General features: G+C 43.5%; 1 protein-coding gene and 1 non-coding gene across 2 annotated transcripts in view; both read right to left on the bottom strand.

Annotated features, from left to right (window-relative positions):
- The window catches only part of LOC142557047 (structural maintenance of chromosomes protein 6-like), a 100,900-nt gene that overhangs the window by 38,371 nt on the left and 43,040 nt on the right, over positions 1–19,489 (bottom strand). The window contains exons 12-16 of the mRNA XM_075668594.1: positions 19,028–19,209; positions 11,223–11,327; positions 10,414–10,616; positions 7,780–7,996; positions 5,618–5,788 (exon numbers count right to left, since the gene is read on the bottom strand). Of these exons, the coding sequence (XP_075524709.1) occupies positions 5,618–5,788; positions 7,780–7,996; positions 10,414–10,616; positions 11,223–11,327; positions 19,028–19,209 (878 nt within the window). The remainder of the gene's footprint in view (positions 1–5,617; positions 5,789–7,779; positions 7,997–10,413; positions 10,617–11,222; positions 11,328–19,027; positions 19,210–19,489) is intronic.
- Positions 15,226–15,299, bottom strand: TRNAS-GGA (transfer RNA serine (anticodon GGA)). The gene has a single exon. It is a non-coding gene; the product is annotated as a tRNA-Ser (tRNA).

Here is a 19,489-nt window from a genome sequence, read left to right as displayed (position 1 = left end):
ACATTCCCACAAATCTACAAGTAGGCCATTAGAGTTGCTCAATTGACCTCCTCACAAGAAACCTCTGTCACATTCGAAGACACCTTCACTACATCTAATATTTGTTATAAGCATATATTCGAAACATGCTGGTATTGGCAAAAGTATTTTAGATTTCTTTTATATTCAATAACCCGTCAAATCCTTCATTATATAGTCAAGCCTCCTTATAACAATCAAATCTAACATGAGAGCAATCTTGTTATATGCAATATTCATTGTAAGCATATACTCACAGAAAGCTGATATTCGTGATGACCACTTACGGTAGGGGTGTGCAAATATACGGATATTCCATTTCGAATCAAATGGAGAACGCTCAAATAATTCGATTTGCAAATCGAATATCTCATATTCCATTTCTCGAAAATTCCCCTTTTTGAATATTGGTACTTTCGATAAATGACCTGGATGTGGTCAGTGCCTCTTAACATGTGCACCGCTCCCACGGCTCACAATTTCCATTGGTGCAAGGTTCACCCAGGTCGACAGTACGGATCAAAACAATTAGCACGACGCAGACAGAGAGAACTACGACAGCAGCGCGTATGGAAAGCACAAGAGCATGTGTGAAGATTGGGCCGATCAGCCATTGGAAGGCACGCTAATCGCATCGAATATGCGAGTTCCATGTGTAAGCATGCAGGTGGGAGCTCTGTACCCTCATGCATGGATCAAAACAATTACGGATTACGGATTATTACAATTACGGATCAAAACAATTAGCACAACGCAGACAGAGAAAACTATGACAGCAGTGCGCATGGAAAGCACGAGAGCATGTGTGAAGATTGGGCCGACCAGCCATTAGAAGGCACGCTGATCGCATCGAATATGCGAGTTCCATGTGTACGCATGCAGGTGGGAGCTCTGTACCCACATGCAAGCACACAAACAAACTTGACACACGTGCTCGCAGTAGTTGCCTGTTGGTCGACCACAGACCATCAATCTGACCCCTACACGTGATTCTGCGACTGATCCCAGGTGAGCTGCCCGCAGGAACGTATTGGCGACAAGATTTTTGGGATGGTTTGCATCATTAGCCACACTGTCTAGCTCATTAGGCCTAATGCAGAAGCAGACAGGCCTCGACGACGTGCGGGATTCCGAGTCCGCGTTGAAAAGCACACACACATACTCCTCTCAAGACTAAATGACGCCAAAGATCGCGCTCGCCGGAATAACTTGTCCTACGATGTGCCTGACTCCACTGATGAAGCGTATTCCAAGTCGGTAGAAAAAATACTGAAAATTTTCTCCGATACTCTAAAAGTGGATATTTCAAGTAACAATATAGCCAGAGTGCACAGAATAGGGCGATTTGCCACATGGAAAGCACGGCCACTAATAGTAAAATTTGAGACATACAAAAGTAAGGACTTAGTCCTTTCCAAGCGCCAAGTTCTAAAGGATGAAAAAAAAATATATATATCCGTAAGCAAAGATTACTGCCCGGCAACAAGACACTGCCGCAAAAAGTTGATTGAATTTGGAAAAAACACAAAAAAGTAATTCAAGTTGCATTACAATAAATTGACTATCGGTGGAAAAACGTATGTTTACAATGAGGCTCATAATACCGTAACTGGAATAGAAGCTTTCGATAGCAAACAGAACGGCCTCAGCCCTCGTACTCTTCGCTCTGGGTGTGAATTCCCATTGAAAGAAATATAGGGGAACGAATAGGGAGGCGGTTCTCAGCTGTGTTCTTGCTCAGTGCTTTTCTCGAACATGCGTAGTCTTCAGCCAAAGAGGGACGAACTGTGTGCCATTATTGATGACTGTGACGCTAACACTATTGCGTTAACTGAAACCTGGCTGTCATCTACGGTGGCCAACTCAGTTATATTTTTTTTGCAGAAATAAATACGCTGTTTTTCGTAGCGATCGCATGGGAAAGTAGGCTGGTGGTGTGCTTCTTGCAATCAGTGACCGATTTGAGGACTTTTGTGTGCCGGTTGTTTCAGATTTAGAAATCATCTGGTGCTGCCTCACAATAAAATTTTAAAAACTACTAATAGGAGCTTGTTACCGATCACCCTCAAGTGCTTTCTCTTTTTGCAATGACCTGAATGACAACTTGAACCAGATAACAATACGCTACCCTGGAGTGCCAATATATCTAATGGGCGACTAATTTTCCAAACATCGTTGGTCCCACATCACTCCGTTTTCTGACCCCTCATCTACTGAATGTAATGAGTTCATTACACTTTGTTCTGACTTCGGTTTCTCACAAATGGTCATGTCACCAACGCGAATAACTCGGCACTCAACCTCACTACTTGATCTGGTGCTCACATCTTCACCCAACAACGCCTCATCGATAACTCACTTACCTGGTTTCAGTGATCACGACATTTTGCACTTCACGCTTACATTCCCCCAGCACTATCAATGCAAACAACTAAAGACAATCAGAAACTTCAAAAGAGCCAATTTTTCTGCCATAAACTCAAGCCTATGTTCATTTCTTGATGATTTCTTACCGCAGTTTTTTGAATGATCAGTTGAAAGAAATTGGTGTATGTTCAAGAATAAAATTTTAGAACTAATCCATCAGCATGTTCCATTCCAGCGTGTTTATTCTCATAATCAAGCACCCTGGTATAATAGGTTCCTTAATATGCTCTCAAATAGGAAGAGACCTTATTTGCCATGCTAAACGGACAAAAAAGCCTGCACATTGGCTTGATATAAAAACGCTGCCTCTAACTACTCAATTACTGCTAAAAATACTAAGCACACGTTTTTTAACAAAACCCTGCCATTACTACTAAAAACCAATCCAAAACGCTTTTGGAGCATAGTAAAATGCAAACGTGAAAATAAGACTGCATTAACACAGTCTTGTAGTCAGGTTTCCAGCTATCTTTGCGCAGACGTCTTGAACAGTGCGTTTGTGCAATCATTTTCGTCTCCCGTACCTAACAACAAACATCCCATCCTATAGGGCTGTAACTTTCCTCCTATGGACCCTATTATATTTGATGCAATAGGAATTTAAAAAATCATCAAAAATTTGAAAATTACTTCTTCCTGCGGTGTCGATGAAATCACCACCAAATTCTTAATTAGCACAGTTGAATATTTGTCTGTCATATTGCAATATCTATTCTCGCAATCATAACTCTTGCATGCTTCCACTGGCTTGGAAAACATGAAAAATCTTTCCCATACAAAAATCAGGTGACATTCATAATCTTTTTAATTATAGACCAATTTCTCTTACCTCAGTACCTTGTAAAATTATGGAACATGTAATTTACACGTATCTCATTAACTTCCTTGACGACAATAATTTCTTTACTCCTCACCAGCATGGGTTTAGAAAAAAACTCTTGTGAAACATAGCTTCTAACATTCACAATTGATTTACACTCTAACCTTGACACAGGCTTCACGACGGACTGTATATTTTTGGATTTCGCTAAGGCATTTGATGACATGTGTCATGCTCTGCTCTTACACATACTACTAAGCCTTTTAAGCATGGACCCTACACTACTTAATTGGTTCTGTACCTTTCTTACATCGTGTGTTGTTTGTTTCTGCTACTGAATCTAATTCCTCTTTAGCCCCTGTCGGCTCAGCCGTCCCTCAAGGATCTGTCCTGGGCCCACTTTTGTTTCTTATATACATTAATGACTTACCAACTAATATTCCATCAAAGATATGTTTATTTGCAGACGATTGTGTGATATACCGCAAAATTTTCAATAACTGATGTAACTGCTCTGCAAACTGACTTGAATAAAATAACCGATTGGTGCAGCACGTGGAAAATGCAACTTGACATTAAGAAGTGCAAAACTATGAGGGGTTCTCGTACTAACTCTAGTTCTCCTAATTATTCTCTCACTGATATATCACTCGAATGTGTGACCTCGTATCGTTATTTAGGAGTGAGCATAACAATTTGTCTTGGAAATTGCATATTGATATTATAGTGTCCAAAGCTAACCGCACTTTAGGGTACCTGCACCGAAATTTTTCTCACGCACCATTATCCTTAAAACAATTACTGTATACCACTTACGTTCGCTTGCAACTTAGGTATGCTTCATCAATATGGGATCCCTGGCATTCAACACTAATACACATGCTGGAAGCTATACAAAACCGCTCAGCCCATTTTATTTTAAATAACTTCAATCAAACAGCAAGCGTAACACACATGAAATGTTAATTAAACCTGCCTCTCTTATCCGACCGCCGAAAATACTCACGCATTTCTCTTTTTCACAAAATCTACTATCATAACACCTTTTTACACACTCTTTGGATTGGGCCAGCACCTTCGATTTCTTCTCGCCGTGATCATAATCAGAAAGCATATCGCATTTCAGTACTATCATGGGCGCGAATTCATTCTTACCAATGACTAGCAAAGACTGGAACAGCTTATCCCCTTCATTAACAGGTATAATTAATCCATTTACGCTTAGAAACACACTCAAAAACGAACTTTTGTAATATACTTACCATTTGTCTTGCCTATGTGTATGTACTTTTCTCCATTGCAGCGTTTTCATCAGCATCATGATCAAAATGTTAACAATGCATTTTGTAAATCTACTGTACATAATATGTTTTTCGAACCTCTTTACCATTGTGTACATCGCATTTGTATTTGTATCTTTTGTACCTCTGTTTGTTATCGGATGTCAACTCAACATTTGGAATTATTACTGCTGTTATTTATTTTGTTTGAGTTACTTTTACCGATGTTTACTTTGTATTCTTTTAGCCCCTCCCCTCTATAATGCACTATATACCTTGAGGATAAAATAAATGAAATGAAAATGAAATGAAATCTCCAATTGTTCTAGAATATGCGCGTATAAATTTTTCTTGGATATTCAATGGTAAAATCGTTGGGCAAATTGTAAGATATTAAATATCTAAAAAACTACTTCAAAGGAGAAATAGATTTCATATCTGTATCTAGCAGGCTAAAGTATACTTTGCCTGAAAGTTTTTCTTGTACATGATACAAATTTGTTTTTAAGTTTAAGAGACCAGTGTCTCCCATTAAGTGATTATGACAATAGTGCCGACTAAAAAAAGAAAGAAACAAGAAAACTTTGTCGGCCAAGGAAGAGCGGGCACGGCCTCCGAGACAAAAGGATGTCGCACGCTCTCTACTGAAAGCGTGCACCTCCCTATCTTGAAGGCTACAGAGTAAGCCACTGGAAGCCAAGCCTGGCTAAGCCAGCAGGAAATCCAACACGGCGACACCCATGATCGAGTAGCACGGCTCAAAACAAGCTATTTAGCCTGGAAAATCAAACTATGGGGTCTTACATCGTCCGAAAAATCAGACACAAAAATGCATTCGCTCTTTGAGAACCCTGATGGTGCATTTATGAAGTCTGGCATATTCACCAAGTCCGAATTTTTGGAGTGCGAAAAATCCATCAGCAACTATATCACATCTACATTTATAATATCGAGGTTGGATCATATTGCCATTAGGGCTGTTCCTTTGAGCTTCCACGGAAACCAGCACGAAAAACTGCAGTATACTAGTGTCGACATTCAAAACAACAAAGCAATAAAAGTGCTCCATTACCTTGATGTCGTTGCTCTCTTTGAGCAGCTTAGTGCGGCCTGCCTCGATCTCCCTGATCTTTGCCGCCTTGGCCTTGAGCTTCGCACGAAGTTCGATTTGCTGCTCCTTCAGCTCAGTCAGCTCCTCATTCACACCCGTGATCTCGCCTACCAACTTTTGCAGCAGTTCTTCCTGCAAAAGACAATACAGTTTCTTTTCATTTCAGAGGCTAAACGGTCACGGTGTTCTGCTGCTCTTAGCAAAGTTCAGGGGTAATTGGAAGTTTTAGAAATGGCACACCCATGCGGCTTTGCATACTCAAAGCTTCACACTCTGATTAAATTCCTTTGTATGCCCAACTGCTTGTGTCCCTTAACAGCAGGTGTGCAAACATGCCATGTGAGCAAGGTTAAAAGAGTACAGACATGAAATTTTGTAATTATACGGTAGACTCCGCTTACACGGAACTTGAAGGGACAGAAAAATAAGTGTTCCATTCATCCAAATTTTCAATTAGGTGAAGGACATAAATGTCACCAAAAATTATATTACAGCGAAAACTACGAACACCACATCAACAAACTTTTCAGATTAGCGATCTTTTCAGGATTTCCCAGTTCACTTCTTATGATTTCAATGTACAAATATTTCAGCACTACAAACTTTGGAATACAGAACATTTCAGAATAACAATCGTTATAAGTTTTCATGTCATGTTAACAATGCCTCAGAACTACGAATTAATATTCAGAAATCTGGAATTCCTTAGATTTCTGTGTGCCCTCCACGGCAGCAGAAACAGTAGGCTAGCGGACGACAAGGTGTAGAAAGCGGATGCCGCAATGCGTGGGTTCAGAAAACCTGGGACTGCGCTCAATAAAAAAGAAAACACAGGAGATAATTGCCTTTCAATCTATTTCGGAGGCGACGATGCATCGGGTTTTGTGAGCGCGTGCTCTGCCCAGGCAAGTGTCGCCTAGCAACGGAGGCTCCTTTTGCTCCTTTTGCCCTTCTTTCTGCACACACCTTTCTTTCGCACTTCTTTCGGCGGCTATAATAGCTAGGTGCGCGGAGAAATGTAACCTCTGTACTCGTGGGGATGCCACATGGTTGCACTTGGCACTTTCGGGACAGTGTCGTTTACGTGCGCTTGCGCTTTGGAGTAGTTCAGGTGTGCACCTCGAGCGAGACAGTTGCGGTGCCCACAGCAAGGAATGTAAAAGCAAAAACAAGGTACTACTGCACTTTGCATATTGTAGTTTCATGGCTATTGGAGCTACATCAGAGCTTCATTTGTGCAAGGACGTGTTCGTTAGCAAGAAAATTTCCGATAATTCTGCCCAGCCCTGGCGTTCAAAATAGTGCTGCAGACTCTGCATCTCTTGTCGTCAGGTCCAAAACAGGAACATGCACTGGAACAGCAATATCTATGCCTTCGTCATTAGAATCACAGATTTTTGCCCTGAACTACACCGATATTTCTACTGCCTCTTCAAAGCAGGCAACAAGGGCTTCAACAGAGATCTCTTATTCCTGGTGGCATCAATGAAGCAGCAGTGGTAGCCTGACTGCAAGATCCTACATACAGTATTCACCAGATTCTAACACGCGCTTAATTTTTGAGGGCTTGAAGTAAGAAAATGAAAGCGCACCTGAATGTAACCTGCCGCCACTTCATAAAAGAAATATATAGCGTGGTCAATACCAGGAAACGGAAATAGGGTGCAGGCGTTGACTGTACTTTTGTCGACCTGTAGTGACGGCGTGACAATGGTCGAAATACGGACTGACCAGATTGCAGGCAATCACACGTGCGCACAGTAATGCACCGACAAGCTGTTACTCGTGAGACAAAGTCCCTTAATTTCCAGCAAAATTCATATTTCAGGCTGCCGATTATTCAAACTTTTCGGCTGTTCCGATAGAGTACAATTTATCGGTCAGCAACTGTGTAGGCACTATTCTTCCCTATTCAGCACAACTGAAATGAACATTCCCCGAATTTTCCTGAACTGACAAATTTCCTTGAAATTCCAGGTTTTGCCTGACGGAAAACAGCCCGAGTCACTGGACAACATGCAAATATAAAAGAAAGAAATAAAAGAAGAAAAAAACAAAAGAAAGAAAGAGCAGAGTCAGTTTTCAATTGCTCCCTGACTCGCATATGTGGCGTGGGTACTCACCAGCATGGAAACATTTGTTGGCTCAGGCTCCTCCACGCTCGCCAGCTCACGGATCTTAGAGGACACCTGGACTTCCTCACGCCTCAGCGATTCCAGCTGGGTTGTCAGGCGACGTGCCTCCTTCTGGCTTTGCAGCAGCTCAGCTCGATTGTCAGCGCATACGGAGTCCAACTCTTTCAGTCTTCTCTCCGCATCTGCAAGCTCTGCTTTCTTCTCCCTAGAAGAAAGGGTAAAAGCACAAACAATGCTAACCCTTTAACCCTCAAGCCTGAGATGTATTCATGGTACCAATTTCGACCAATATCACCCAGGATTAGCCCTAATCGTCCACGCCGCAGTTTCTATTGCTTTGACTACCAGGAATACATCCCGCCCCTCGGCTCATCTTACAGGGTGCTGCTGAGATTGGGCACTTGTAGTTTACATTTGTTTTGCTTTCCTGTATTAAGAGAATATTGTAGAAGACTTATACGAATTGTGAGAAAAGCTGTCTTTCTCAAAAAGGGGTTTGTTATATAATGTTTACACTGAGTGCAAAGAATAGAAGATGAGTAAATTTGTTTGTTCCTTTTTTTTTCGCATGTAAGAGGATCGTTTTTAGCAAGTATGAAGCTTGTGCAACAAGATATTTTAATTTGATGTTAACGTTGGTCTCTAACGCAGGACCTGGCACCATCAACATTAACATGGTGTTATTACACAGAGCAAAGTTTTTGCCAATGGGCAGCAATAAAGCTAGGTGTGATGACATTGCCAATAAAAAAAAAGTGGCAGTTTCACTCTAAAGGCAAAGCATTGACTGCAACAGCAAATTAATAGACAGCTATATGAAGTAAGGTTAATAATTTTATAGGGCCATAAAACTGCTGCAAACATTCGCTTACCAAATTAGCAGGCACGATGTCACGCACACACACAGGCTAACATGAACACATCTCACTCAATGACTATGGACACTCGCCGTCACAATGGTGACGTGATAGAATAACAGCAGTGGCGAGCGCAAGCAAATTTCCTTTTACACTGCCAGTCGCTTCAATGTGAACTAGGCATGCGAGAACACAGTGCATATGAAGCCATCAGCTATCATCATCTTGGGTTGTCTCGCCTTCGCACCTGTAGTGGACAGTACTCAGAGCCCCACAGTGGAAGAAGAAATTGGACTAGTGCCATCAGGCATATAGGCTCGACGATGGTAGCCGCAACATCAATGCAGTAATCTCTTAGTGGGCCTTCTGTTTCTACACACCCATCACAGATTAACACCAAAATAGGGCACATGCAGCTGCGCTACGCCGTGCTAAGTGCAGCCATGGCCACAGTAGGAGAGGAAAAGCACGCTGACCTGCCCACCTCCTTAGCGCACAAACACCTCCCCACTTCCCCACTTATGCATGCGAGAGGGTGATGCACATCCTCCCCACCCTCCTCCCTCACATGTGGGAAATCAAGCCAACATCCTTCTTGGCTCACCCTCGCACGCTTCCCCTCCCACCTACAGCATATGGCTGCGACTGCATCGCACCTGGACTTCAGAAAGAACCTCACGGCGATGCCGATGGCACAAATTTGCCTGGAGTATCCATGTAATTGCTGTTGCAATAATAAACAAGAACGCTGTGCGTTTCTTCCACACAGCAATTGCTGAAATGGAGAGAACCAGCCAATATCATGATGCATCCACTACCTGGGGAACGAAACTAAAACTGGTTTGCAGAATAAAGTACTGTAATTATTCGAATATAAGGAGAGGTTTTTTTCCCCAGAATCGCTAGCCTTGAAGCCAGTCGTCCTCTTACACAAGAATTTCGCCTTATAGTAAGACTAGACGGCAGCGGGTGCCACGATACCATGAAGCCACACTATAAGGTCTTGAAGCTCCCTTCCTCTAAAACTTCATGGCCATTATTTTGCGTTCTCACTGTTTTAGCAATTCAGCATTTCGGGATAACCTAGCCGAGTGATAATATGCCGACTTCTTTATGATGCCTCATGACAGTGTGCATACTTAAGCTTCTTTTTGTATTAGGCCTCCAACTGCACCCTTGCCACGGCTTATAATTGAATAAGTACAATATCATAGTAATTAGTACAGGACATGACCCCTTGCCACTACTTCTTTCTGGGGTTTGAACTTTAAGTTACCATAAAACCTCAGCAGTATCATCAGCCTATTTATTTCCACAGCAGGACGAAGGCCTTTCCCAGCGATTTCCAATTACCACTGTCTTGCCCCAGCTGACGCCATCTAATACCTGCAAATATTGAGATTTCATCATACCACCTCATTCTCAGCCATCATCGACTGCACTTCCCTTCTCTTGGCACACATTCTGTAGCTCTAGTAGATAAGCAATCATCAGCCCTATGCATGCCAAGCTAACTCTTTGCTCTTTAATCCAAACTGCTCTGTTCCTGTCTCTTGGAATTATGCCCAACATTTTTCGTAGCATTGCTTGTTGTGCGGCCCAGAAAAAAATATGACAAGTTAGACATCATGTCAGTATTCCTGTCAAGACCATTATCGTCATTTGGCACTTCAAATTTTGAAGTGTTACCATGGCGTGTACAATGGTACAAGCAGTGCCTGAATAAAATCAACAACCAGCAGAGTACCAAAGGAAAGGCACCCACCGAATCTGGTCATCCACGTTCTCCTTTAGCAATTCGGCCCGCTGCTTGTTGGAAGAGTAGTAGCGGAAATCGGGCACCGGGAACAACTGATCGCCCTGTGCAGTGAAGGCCTCCGAGCAATTTGGCGGGATGGTTGTAGCATTCATCATGACGTTTCGTGCCTCATTGTTGGTGTCGATGAGCGCAATCTTCTCCAACGACCTCTGCAAGATCACAAGGTCAAGTATAAACCCCTTAATTGTTGCGGTCGAGTCCAGCTAGTCAAAGCGATCCTGGTTAATTTTGCTTTGGACAAGCTCAGCTCGTCAATGACAATAATACTGTTTTCATAGTTATTTAAGCTAGTTAAGCATGTTCACTTAGTTTCTTTTTTTGTTCTACTGCATAGCCAGCAGCATTGTTAGCATTTAAAATCAGCAGTTATTTCTCTCTTTTTTTGTTTTACTACATAGATGTCGGCACTTCTTCGGCACCTCGAAAGTGACATTGATTCAGTCTTAGTGTTCTACAACATAGATGACAGCCATTTTGTCAGTGCTGGAGGGGTGTGCTTGTTGCAGTCTTTCTTTTCTACTACAGCATACACTGCTTATAATGTAAGTCACCAGAGTTACGAATTTCTGCACTATAAGCAGAACCACAGTATAACCAAAACAACAGTTTTGACAGACATGTAAGCTTTCTTGTACAAACGAACCTGATACAGCAAGAAACAGGCAGAATACTGCCACCATTACACCCACCTACCCCTAGGGTATGGAAGAAAGCAGTCATGCAAGAGAAAAACTATGGGTCATTGTGACAATCACCTGATCAATAAGGCAGTTGGTCACATCAGGATCTTCAATTTCAAGGTTCTCTAGAAGGTTAGGATATCTCGACGAGCGCATCGCCTTGGACTTGTAATTGTAAACCTGGTGAAAAAAAAAAGAGAATGCAAGGAAACTGTGAGGTTAGCAAAGCCAAACCGCTGCAATGAGTATGAATGCAACCTGTAACTCGATCACAGCGAAAAGCACAACGCAGAACATGAAACTGTCGTGTGGTACGTCATGAGCATTTTCTTTAGGGACTTCTATATACAAATGGTACTACAATGTGTAGACTGCTCATTTCCTGTCACTCCACTCACAAGTGTTGCTGTACTTTATTGCTGTACACACAAAGAAACCTGTTTTTCATTGTACAGTGCTGTCCACTTATTATTATAACAATACACAGAACAACGAAAAATACAATCGTTACAACCTATCACTATATCTGGATTGCCAGAAAGAAAAAAGCTGCCGAATACACCTTTGTAGTTCCGAAATCAAAGTTGCCACTTACGCTAAAAAAAATATAGATTGCAGAAAGTAGGCTGTGAAAAAAGTTATTTGTACCTCTAAGCAGCAGATCAAGCGTTAGGCGCACTCAAATAGTCCCAAATCTGCACTTCCTTTCACGGGAGTTTCAGATTCACAACTGCATCGCATTCAGCTGCTGCGCTAACGCTGGCGGCAATAATTTAGCTTGTGTGAAATCAACGAGTGACTTGATTGACGACAGCATACTTTGCGTGAACATTGAGGTCGGTGCCAAACGAGCCCCTGTCAATCTCATCATCACTGCCGCTGCTGTCACACAACGCCACACGTCACACACGTCCGTCACACACATCCGTCACACAACGCCGCCGTCTGTCGGAAATCTCTTTGCAGAACAAGGCCCCACTGTGTGAACTCAGAAAGTCCTACATTTAAGCACCGCCTCTTCCATAGTCAGTCAGTCAGCTCCATGATGTCAGCGGCTTCCACCATGTTGGTTCCACCCATTGGGGGGTTTCGCCCTGCTGAACAAAACCTGCCTTTTCCGTTGATAGGCGCAGCCACTGGTTCCAGCTTTCAGGATCGCGGTGCTCCCGGTTTTCAGAATCGTCGGTATCATCAACGGCGCGAGCTAACATTCAGAGTCTTGCAAAATTTTCAGCTTCGTTTAAGTGGCACAGCCTTGGGCTTTGTTGGCGCCATCTTCTAACTGGGCTTGCTGCTTCTGCGGTGCATTTCAGCACTCGCCCAGAGGGAGATTGTAGAAAGGGCAAACGCAGCTGCGCTGTTTTTTTCCCTCCCTATCGCTATCTTCTCTTTGGACAGGCAGAGCACAACCGTGGGCGACACAGACGCAAAGCAGCTGGAGCCATCTTGTGGCACGCTGAGTCACGACACCCTTTGTGGATGTCACGATCGCCGCGTGGGCGGGTGGTGGGACGCACTGTACAGTAATGGTGGCAGATACAAACTCGCATAGGCAAACTTTTCGCCCTGTGTCGGCATCGTTAGTTTAAGGGGGAAAATTTTGATCGTTATATCTGATATGCGGTGAACATGTCATTACATATGGTTTTTTTCCTCATAGCCCTAATACTCTCAAGTTGACTCATCATTATAACTGATGCATAGATATATGTAGTATCACTATACAAGTAGAGAGCGCTGTAGCTCAGAACCGCCACAGTAAGTCTTGTGGCGATGCACGGCTGATCGAACATGAGGTCATGGGTTCAATTCCGGCGACGCAGTTGCATTCCAAGAGCAGCGCAATGTAAAAAAAAACACTCCTGTACCATACATTGGATGCAGGCTTATTGAACTTCTGGTGGTCAAAATTAAAACGTTGTCCCTCACTATGACACGCCTCACAACCAGATCATGGTTTTGGCATGTAATTTCACTGTAGCACATAGAACTCCGATGACTGCAAAACATGCTCTGGTCCTCCGTAATGAATGTGCCAATTACTGTGCTTGTTTAACTGCCTCAATACATGTACAATCCACCATAGAAGTATGCAGACCACAGGTCTCAAAAAAATTTTAATTTCCCAGCACCCTGTAACAGCAGCCAGTAAAACCAAACACGACAATGTAGTCCATGTATACTGGTAGAGGCTGTAAATGCAAATATTAGGCTGCATGGCGAGGCTGTGCAGATGTTCAGCGTTTCCTCAAATCTCTTCTTCCGTAAAATTTTGTTGTTGACCTTACACACAATCAGCTCCACAACATGCTCCTCATACAGTAGAACTTCATTCATACGTTTTGGAAAAAAAAACGCAAGGAAAAAAATTTTATAAGTGGAAAAGGTATTAGAAAGTTTTGCAGGCATAACAGTGGTTGAAATCAAAGAATACAAAGCATTGTGCGAATCAGTGTTACACGAGACGCCGAAGCATGCGGAGCTAGAGGGGCCTGTGCGGCTCAAAGAGTGCATTGTCATTTTCCTATTGTGTCGCAGTTTAAGATGGCGACTCGGAACCGAAAAGAAATCAAGCTGGTCAGCGACGCGAAAATAGGATGCCAGCATTGTTGCACGAACAATGCCAACAAAAATATTGTTAATATGGGATTTAGCAGCCAGAAAACTTACAATACAATTGCAATTTGGCAATGTACAGAGTGTTGTGCCAAAAGATAGTGTTTTCTGGGAACATATGAACAGGTAAAAAAGAAGCGCAACTGGACTGGATGATTTTTTGTGTTCTCGATTGTAAACGTTGGTGCTGGGAAATCGTACGCAAGAATGTTGCGATGTTGCGATGATTGATGGAACGGCACAGTGCAGTGGCTAGCACAGATGGCTCGTAAACAAAAAGTCACGAGCTTAAACCCTTATGGAGGCTAAGGTTGTTTTTTTTTTAAAGGCAAAGATTTCCCGTTGAATATTTTTAACAGCAGCTGTCTGTTGAATATATTGGCTGATTACAAGAGACAAACCACAGATGCAATATTTTACGAATCATGATAGTCACGCTGCAGTGACATTGAAGAGCCAGACAGTGCCAAAACTGATTCACAAATGAGACTATTGGGCTAACTTCTGCCCAGGAAAACAACAGTCAAAGCACGACGACAGCGACAAGCAGAGTTGTTGGCCATTGAAACCTGAACTATGGGTCAAGGACACCGGCTATTTACAGTTAAACCTGCCTATAACAAACTTCCATAGAACGAATTCCTCGATACTCCAAAGTTTTTCTATTCCCTGCCGTTACTCTACAGAAGCACATGCATTTGGGACCTCTATGTAATAACAAAGTGGCAGCGCGAGACGGCCTGGAAATAAATTCCCCCCGCCGAGCACCTAGTGATCTTGCCCCAAATTCTGTTGTTATAGCGCGAGCAACAGCTGCATGCAGGTCCTGCAGTTGCCCCGCCAACGAGGAGCGCAAAGCGATGTCATTGTGCTTGGCACACACATAGCCCCGGCGCCAGCAAGGCTTTCACAGAGTGCCGTGCCGTCGGCACAGGAAGGGACAATGCAGACGATGCTAGTCTGTGCATATCTACGCGCGCATTGAGGTACCCTCTGCATCCCTCGAACCGGACGTGTTTCTTGCTGCCGCAACGGATTCTTTTCCTCCTCCCTTCAAACCTCCATCCTGCTACCCATAACGTTGCTGCCACTTACTTGATCCCATGAATAAAGGGAAAATCAGACATCCACCCGTTCGTAGCAATTCCTACAAAGGAAACCCATACGGGTTCCTCGAAAGAAAAGCCTCATAGTTGAAGAAAAATTCGTCCTGGTCCAGGACTCGAACCCGGGACCACCGCCTTTCCGGGGCAGCCGCTCTACCATCTGAGCTAACCAGGCGGCTAGCAGATGGCAGGGTGAAGTCGAATTTGTCGACAACACGAAGCAAAGGCAAGTGTTTGATATAGTAGTTCTGCGGAAACCCGCAAGGTGGAGAGAAGTAATGAATAAAGGTCAATTCCTACAAAGGAAACCCATACGAGTTCCTCGAAAGAAAAGCCTCATAGTTGAAGAAAAATTCATCCTGGTCCGGGACTCGAACCCGGGACCACCGCCTTTCCAGGGCAGCCGCTCTACCATCTGAGCTAACCAGGCGGCTAGCAGATGGCAGGGCGAAGTCGAATTTGTCGACAACACGAAGCAAAGGCAAGTGTTTGACGTAGTAGTTCTGCGGAAACCCGCAAGGTGGAGAGAAGTAATGAATAAAGGTCAATTCCTACAAAGGAAACCCATACGGGTTCCTCGAAAGAAAAATTCGTCCTGGTCCGGGACTCGAACCCGGGACCACCGCCTTTCCATCTGAGCTAACCAGGCGGCTAGCAGATGGCAGGGCGAAGTCGAATTTGTCGACAACACGAAGCAAAGGCAAGTGTTTGACGTAGTAGTTCTGCGGAAACCCACAAGGTGGAGAGAAGTAATGAATAAAGGTCAATTCCTACAAAGGAAACCCATACGGGTTCCTCGAAAGAAAAGCCTCATAGTTGAAGAAAAATTCGTCCTGGTCCGGGACTCGAACCCGGGACCACCGCCTTTCCGGGCAGCCGCTCTACCATCTGAGCTAACCAGGCTTTTAGCAGATGGCAGGGCGAAGTCGAATTTTTCGACAACATGAAGCAAAGGCAAGTGTTTGACGTAGTAGTCAAACACTACTACGTCAAACACTTACTTGATCCCAGCGGCTATGGTGGTGCACCGGCACAACCACGCTTTGGTCACTGCAGAAGTCTCTGCACTTCACTTCGTTAACCTGACACCAGGTGACATTACTAGAAGAAATGGAACGGTAACATCCATGCCTTGTGAGTAGTGGTGTCTCTGTCACTTCTCTCTGTCATCATGTCGTTTGCTTCTCGCTTTTGACGTTGTGCGTGCGTGTGACTTGGCTCCTGTGCCCATGCATGAAATCATTTCATCCAGTCTCATTCTTCAGGCCCACCCGATCTCACTGAAGCTTGGGTTTCACTGTGCACGATAGGAGCAGCCCCAGACGATGTGCAGCTTTGCAATTTTTTTTTTTTTTTGTATACGGACGACTGCGCCATCACTACCAGAGAGAGCTGTTGGAAAGTGTCCATTGTCACAGAGACAACGACGGATCCTTGTAGGTTGATTCGTAACCTGCTTTGTCTTCTGTGAAGGAAGTGCTGGATGCCATTGACGTTTTGAGCTGCGCCGCGGGCTCGCTACACGGGGAAGGAGCAGCGTTGTGTTTTTTGATGTCTTACAAGCGTTGCCATCTCACACAAACAAGCAACAGAGCAAAATAACAGTTCTTTGTCACTGAATCAATGTGTTTGGGAATAAGTATACCTCCAGTTCCCTCTTCATTTAACTTTTGCATTTATTTTTATGATTTTCATGCGAATACTGCATATAACGAAAACCCCTTTGTAACGAAAATTTTCGAGCATTTGTAAATTTCGTTATACAGTGAACTCTCACTTGAGTGAACTTCAAGGGACCGAAGCAAATAGTTCACTTAACTGAAAGTTCACTAAACTGAATATTCACTAGACCAATATATGACATGGGATACAGAGTCAAAAGTTTGAAGTGCAATTCTTGGAGCAAAAGACGTGGCATCCATAGTGTTAGAAATGTGTGAAATGGAATTTGTACATATCAACAAGTACAAGGTTCCTAACAGTTATAATGCTGCCTTTCTTACTTAGAAAAAAAAATCTGTAAGCTTCCTCTGCACTTGTACTTTTAAAGCACAGGAAGTAACAAAACTGTCCAAAGAGTCAATGTTTTTGTACACTTCTGGCACAGCTTGCTGTTGAGACACAAAGTCTCTCAACTTTCCTATGTACCCTACAACCTCAGCTAGAGTTATAGGGCTTGAAACTGTCGCGGCAGTTGCCTCTTCTTCGTCTTCTTCGCCTCTTCTTCGAAAGAGATGACGACCATGCCACGACTAGCCGGTCGGAAAAAGACACACCACACGGTTCGTGGTGTGACAGATCGCCGCTTTGCTCTGGCGGCGTTGTAAGCGCCAGCGATGTTACTTTGTTCATGGCCTCCAAGATTACATGCTTGCTCGTTTTGAGCTGGCGATCTCGGAGGCCATGTCTCGCCTTTCGTTTTCCGCGCCGCCGCTTTGCCCCAGGGGCACTGTAGCACCAGCGACGTTACATTGCCGCTGAAGCGGCGGTTTGATGAGCGCGTACATCGGCTCTGATCATAAAAATAAGCCTTGGTCCTCTGAGCGAGTTCGTTCAACTGAAGTATTGACTGTTCCGAAATTCGTTTAAGTGAAACATTTTTGCATAGAGTCCATAAGAAAACTGCCGGGGATTTTTAAAAATTTTGTCATTCTGAAATATTCAATAAACCGACATTCGTACAACTGAGAGTTTACTGTATCCAGGTTTAAATGTATACATGATTCATAGTACATTCCAGCGTAATCACTGGTGCTTGTGTATGTTCGAGCATGTACGCCCCTATTTGCATTGTGCCTGCTATCTGTTTAGATGAGATTTTTTCACTACAGTATCGGTGACAACATTCTGGATTTTTCAGACATGTAGATGGTCTTGTGCCTTGTGACAACATTGCAACAGTGGTTGCCTGTGAAAAAAAGGTCACTGCAAAAAAAAATTAATGATCATGTGTCATAATGTGCACTACTTTGCTCCCATCAAAAAACTAAATCTTACACATTTTTTTTTTCAGAAGAACTTGGGATTTAAGGAGTTAAATTATACCAAGAAGCTGGGTGCCCCTAACTGCTGCTCACAGTAACCGAGTAAAGGAATTTGTCCCTGTAGTGTGGCGATTCCTTATCGCATTTACCTGCATAATTATCGCACTCGCGTAATGATCGCACCCCTGAATTTTATTGCCAAAATTGTTTTTTTCCTTTCCCATATAATGATCGCACCCCGAACTTGCCCACAGCAATATGTCATGTGCCAAGTCTAGCTAATGATGATCATGCTCACCATCTGTCGAACGCTGTCGAATTCTACGCGAACAACTCTTCAAGACATACCAAGCTGTCTGCATGCACCAAACATTCTTAAGCATTTGGCCCATTTCATTCCTTTCATCACTTTCCACACTTCTATGAAGAAAAAGCTACAACCAAACTTGCCTTGGCTTTATTATTTGTAGGTTTATAATGGTTGTGGTCAACAGCAACAAAAGAGGCGGTTTCAATTCTTCTCGTCTGCACTCGTGGACACGCAGCAAATCGCGAGCGGCAACGATAGTAGCCACGTTTACACTGATACGTTACAAGTGTACCGTATTCATACGCCGACACTTGTAACACAGCTAAGATATTCGCCCACCCTTAGCGGAAGTGTGCCGTATTAGAATAGTAGTGAAGACCAATGCCGCAGTTTCCGCAGTGTACCCGCCATGGGTTTCTGTCACTGGCAGCTAAGCGCGCCCATCTCTGTTTCTGTCCCCTCAAAGTGGAGATGGCTATGTTATTGCCACAAACTTGCCGATAGTAATGATATTATTCATTACTGATGCGAAATAAGCTGCTTCAATGCGCGTAATGTACTCACAAAAAGAAAAAGAATTGCGTTCGGCGCGTTCGGCTTGTTCCACCGGCCACCATTTTCGTTTTGGTGTCCTGCACTGTTACAGCAGCAGCCGCCTATTGACCCGTTTTCATCCCGCAGCAAATGCGGGATGAAAAAAAATTTTTGCAGGAAATTTATCCCGCGTAATGATCGCACCCCTGAATTGGCATCAATTTTTTTTTCTTTTTTTACAATGAAGTGCTCTCATTATGCGAGTAAATACGGTAGATATATCCGGACAGCATTTTGCAACATGCCAGATGAAAATGAACATTGACTCACTGTTCCCATGAAGGAACTAGTGATGATGGATGGCTTGCGATCAGCACCCATGACCTTCGACATTATCTGCCGCAGAGTCTTGGCATCCTGGTCATTGTCCACCAAAAACGCGAACAGGAGGCCCCCGAGGCAGCATTCGGTGGCCAGGTCCCAGCGCTGATCCTTCAGCTTCATCAGTGATCCTACAATGATGCAACAAGCTACGATCAGGGTGTGTCTACCAAGTTGACATTTCCAAGTTCCCCGAGTTTTCCAGGTTTTCCCTGAGCACCTTTGCAAAATTCCCTGAATGAGCCAGAACTTTGTTTTATGTCAAGACAGGCTGACACCATGTTGCCCAATGCTGTCACTCTCTAGTAAGCATGTTGAACCAAAAATAAAATGTCTTAATCCAGTTTGAGCAGTAAAGAGTAATACATATATTATTTAAAAAGAAAACAGAAGGAAGGTGTTCGTAAAATG

Source organism: Dermacentor variabilis, chromosome 9 (genome assembly GCF_050947875.1).
Source record: "Dermacentor variabilis isolate Ectoservices chromosome 9, ASM5094787v1, whole genome shotgun sequence".
Lineage (NCBI taxonomy): Eukaryota > Metazoa > Arthropoda > Arachnida > Ixodida > Ixodidae > Dermacentor > Dermacentor variabilis.
The sequence above is the reverse complement of the archived record's forward strand: the minus strand, read 5'-3'. Positions and strand labels throughout refer to the sequence as shown.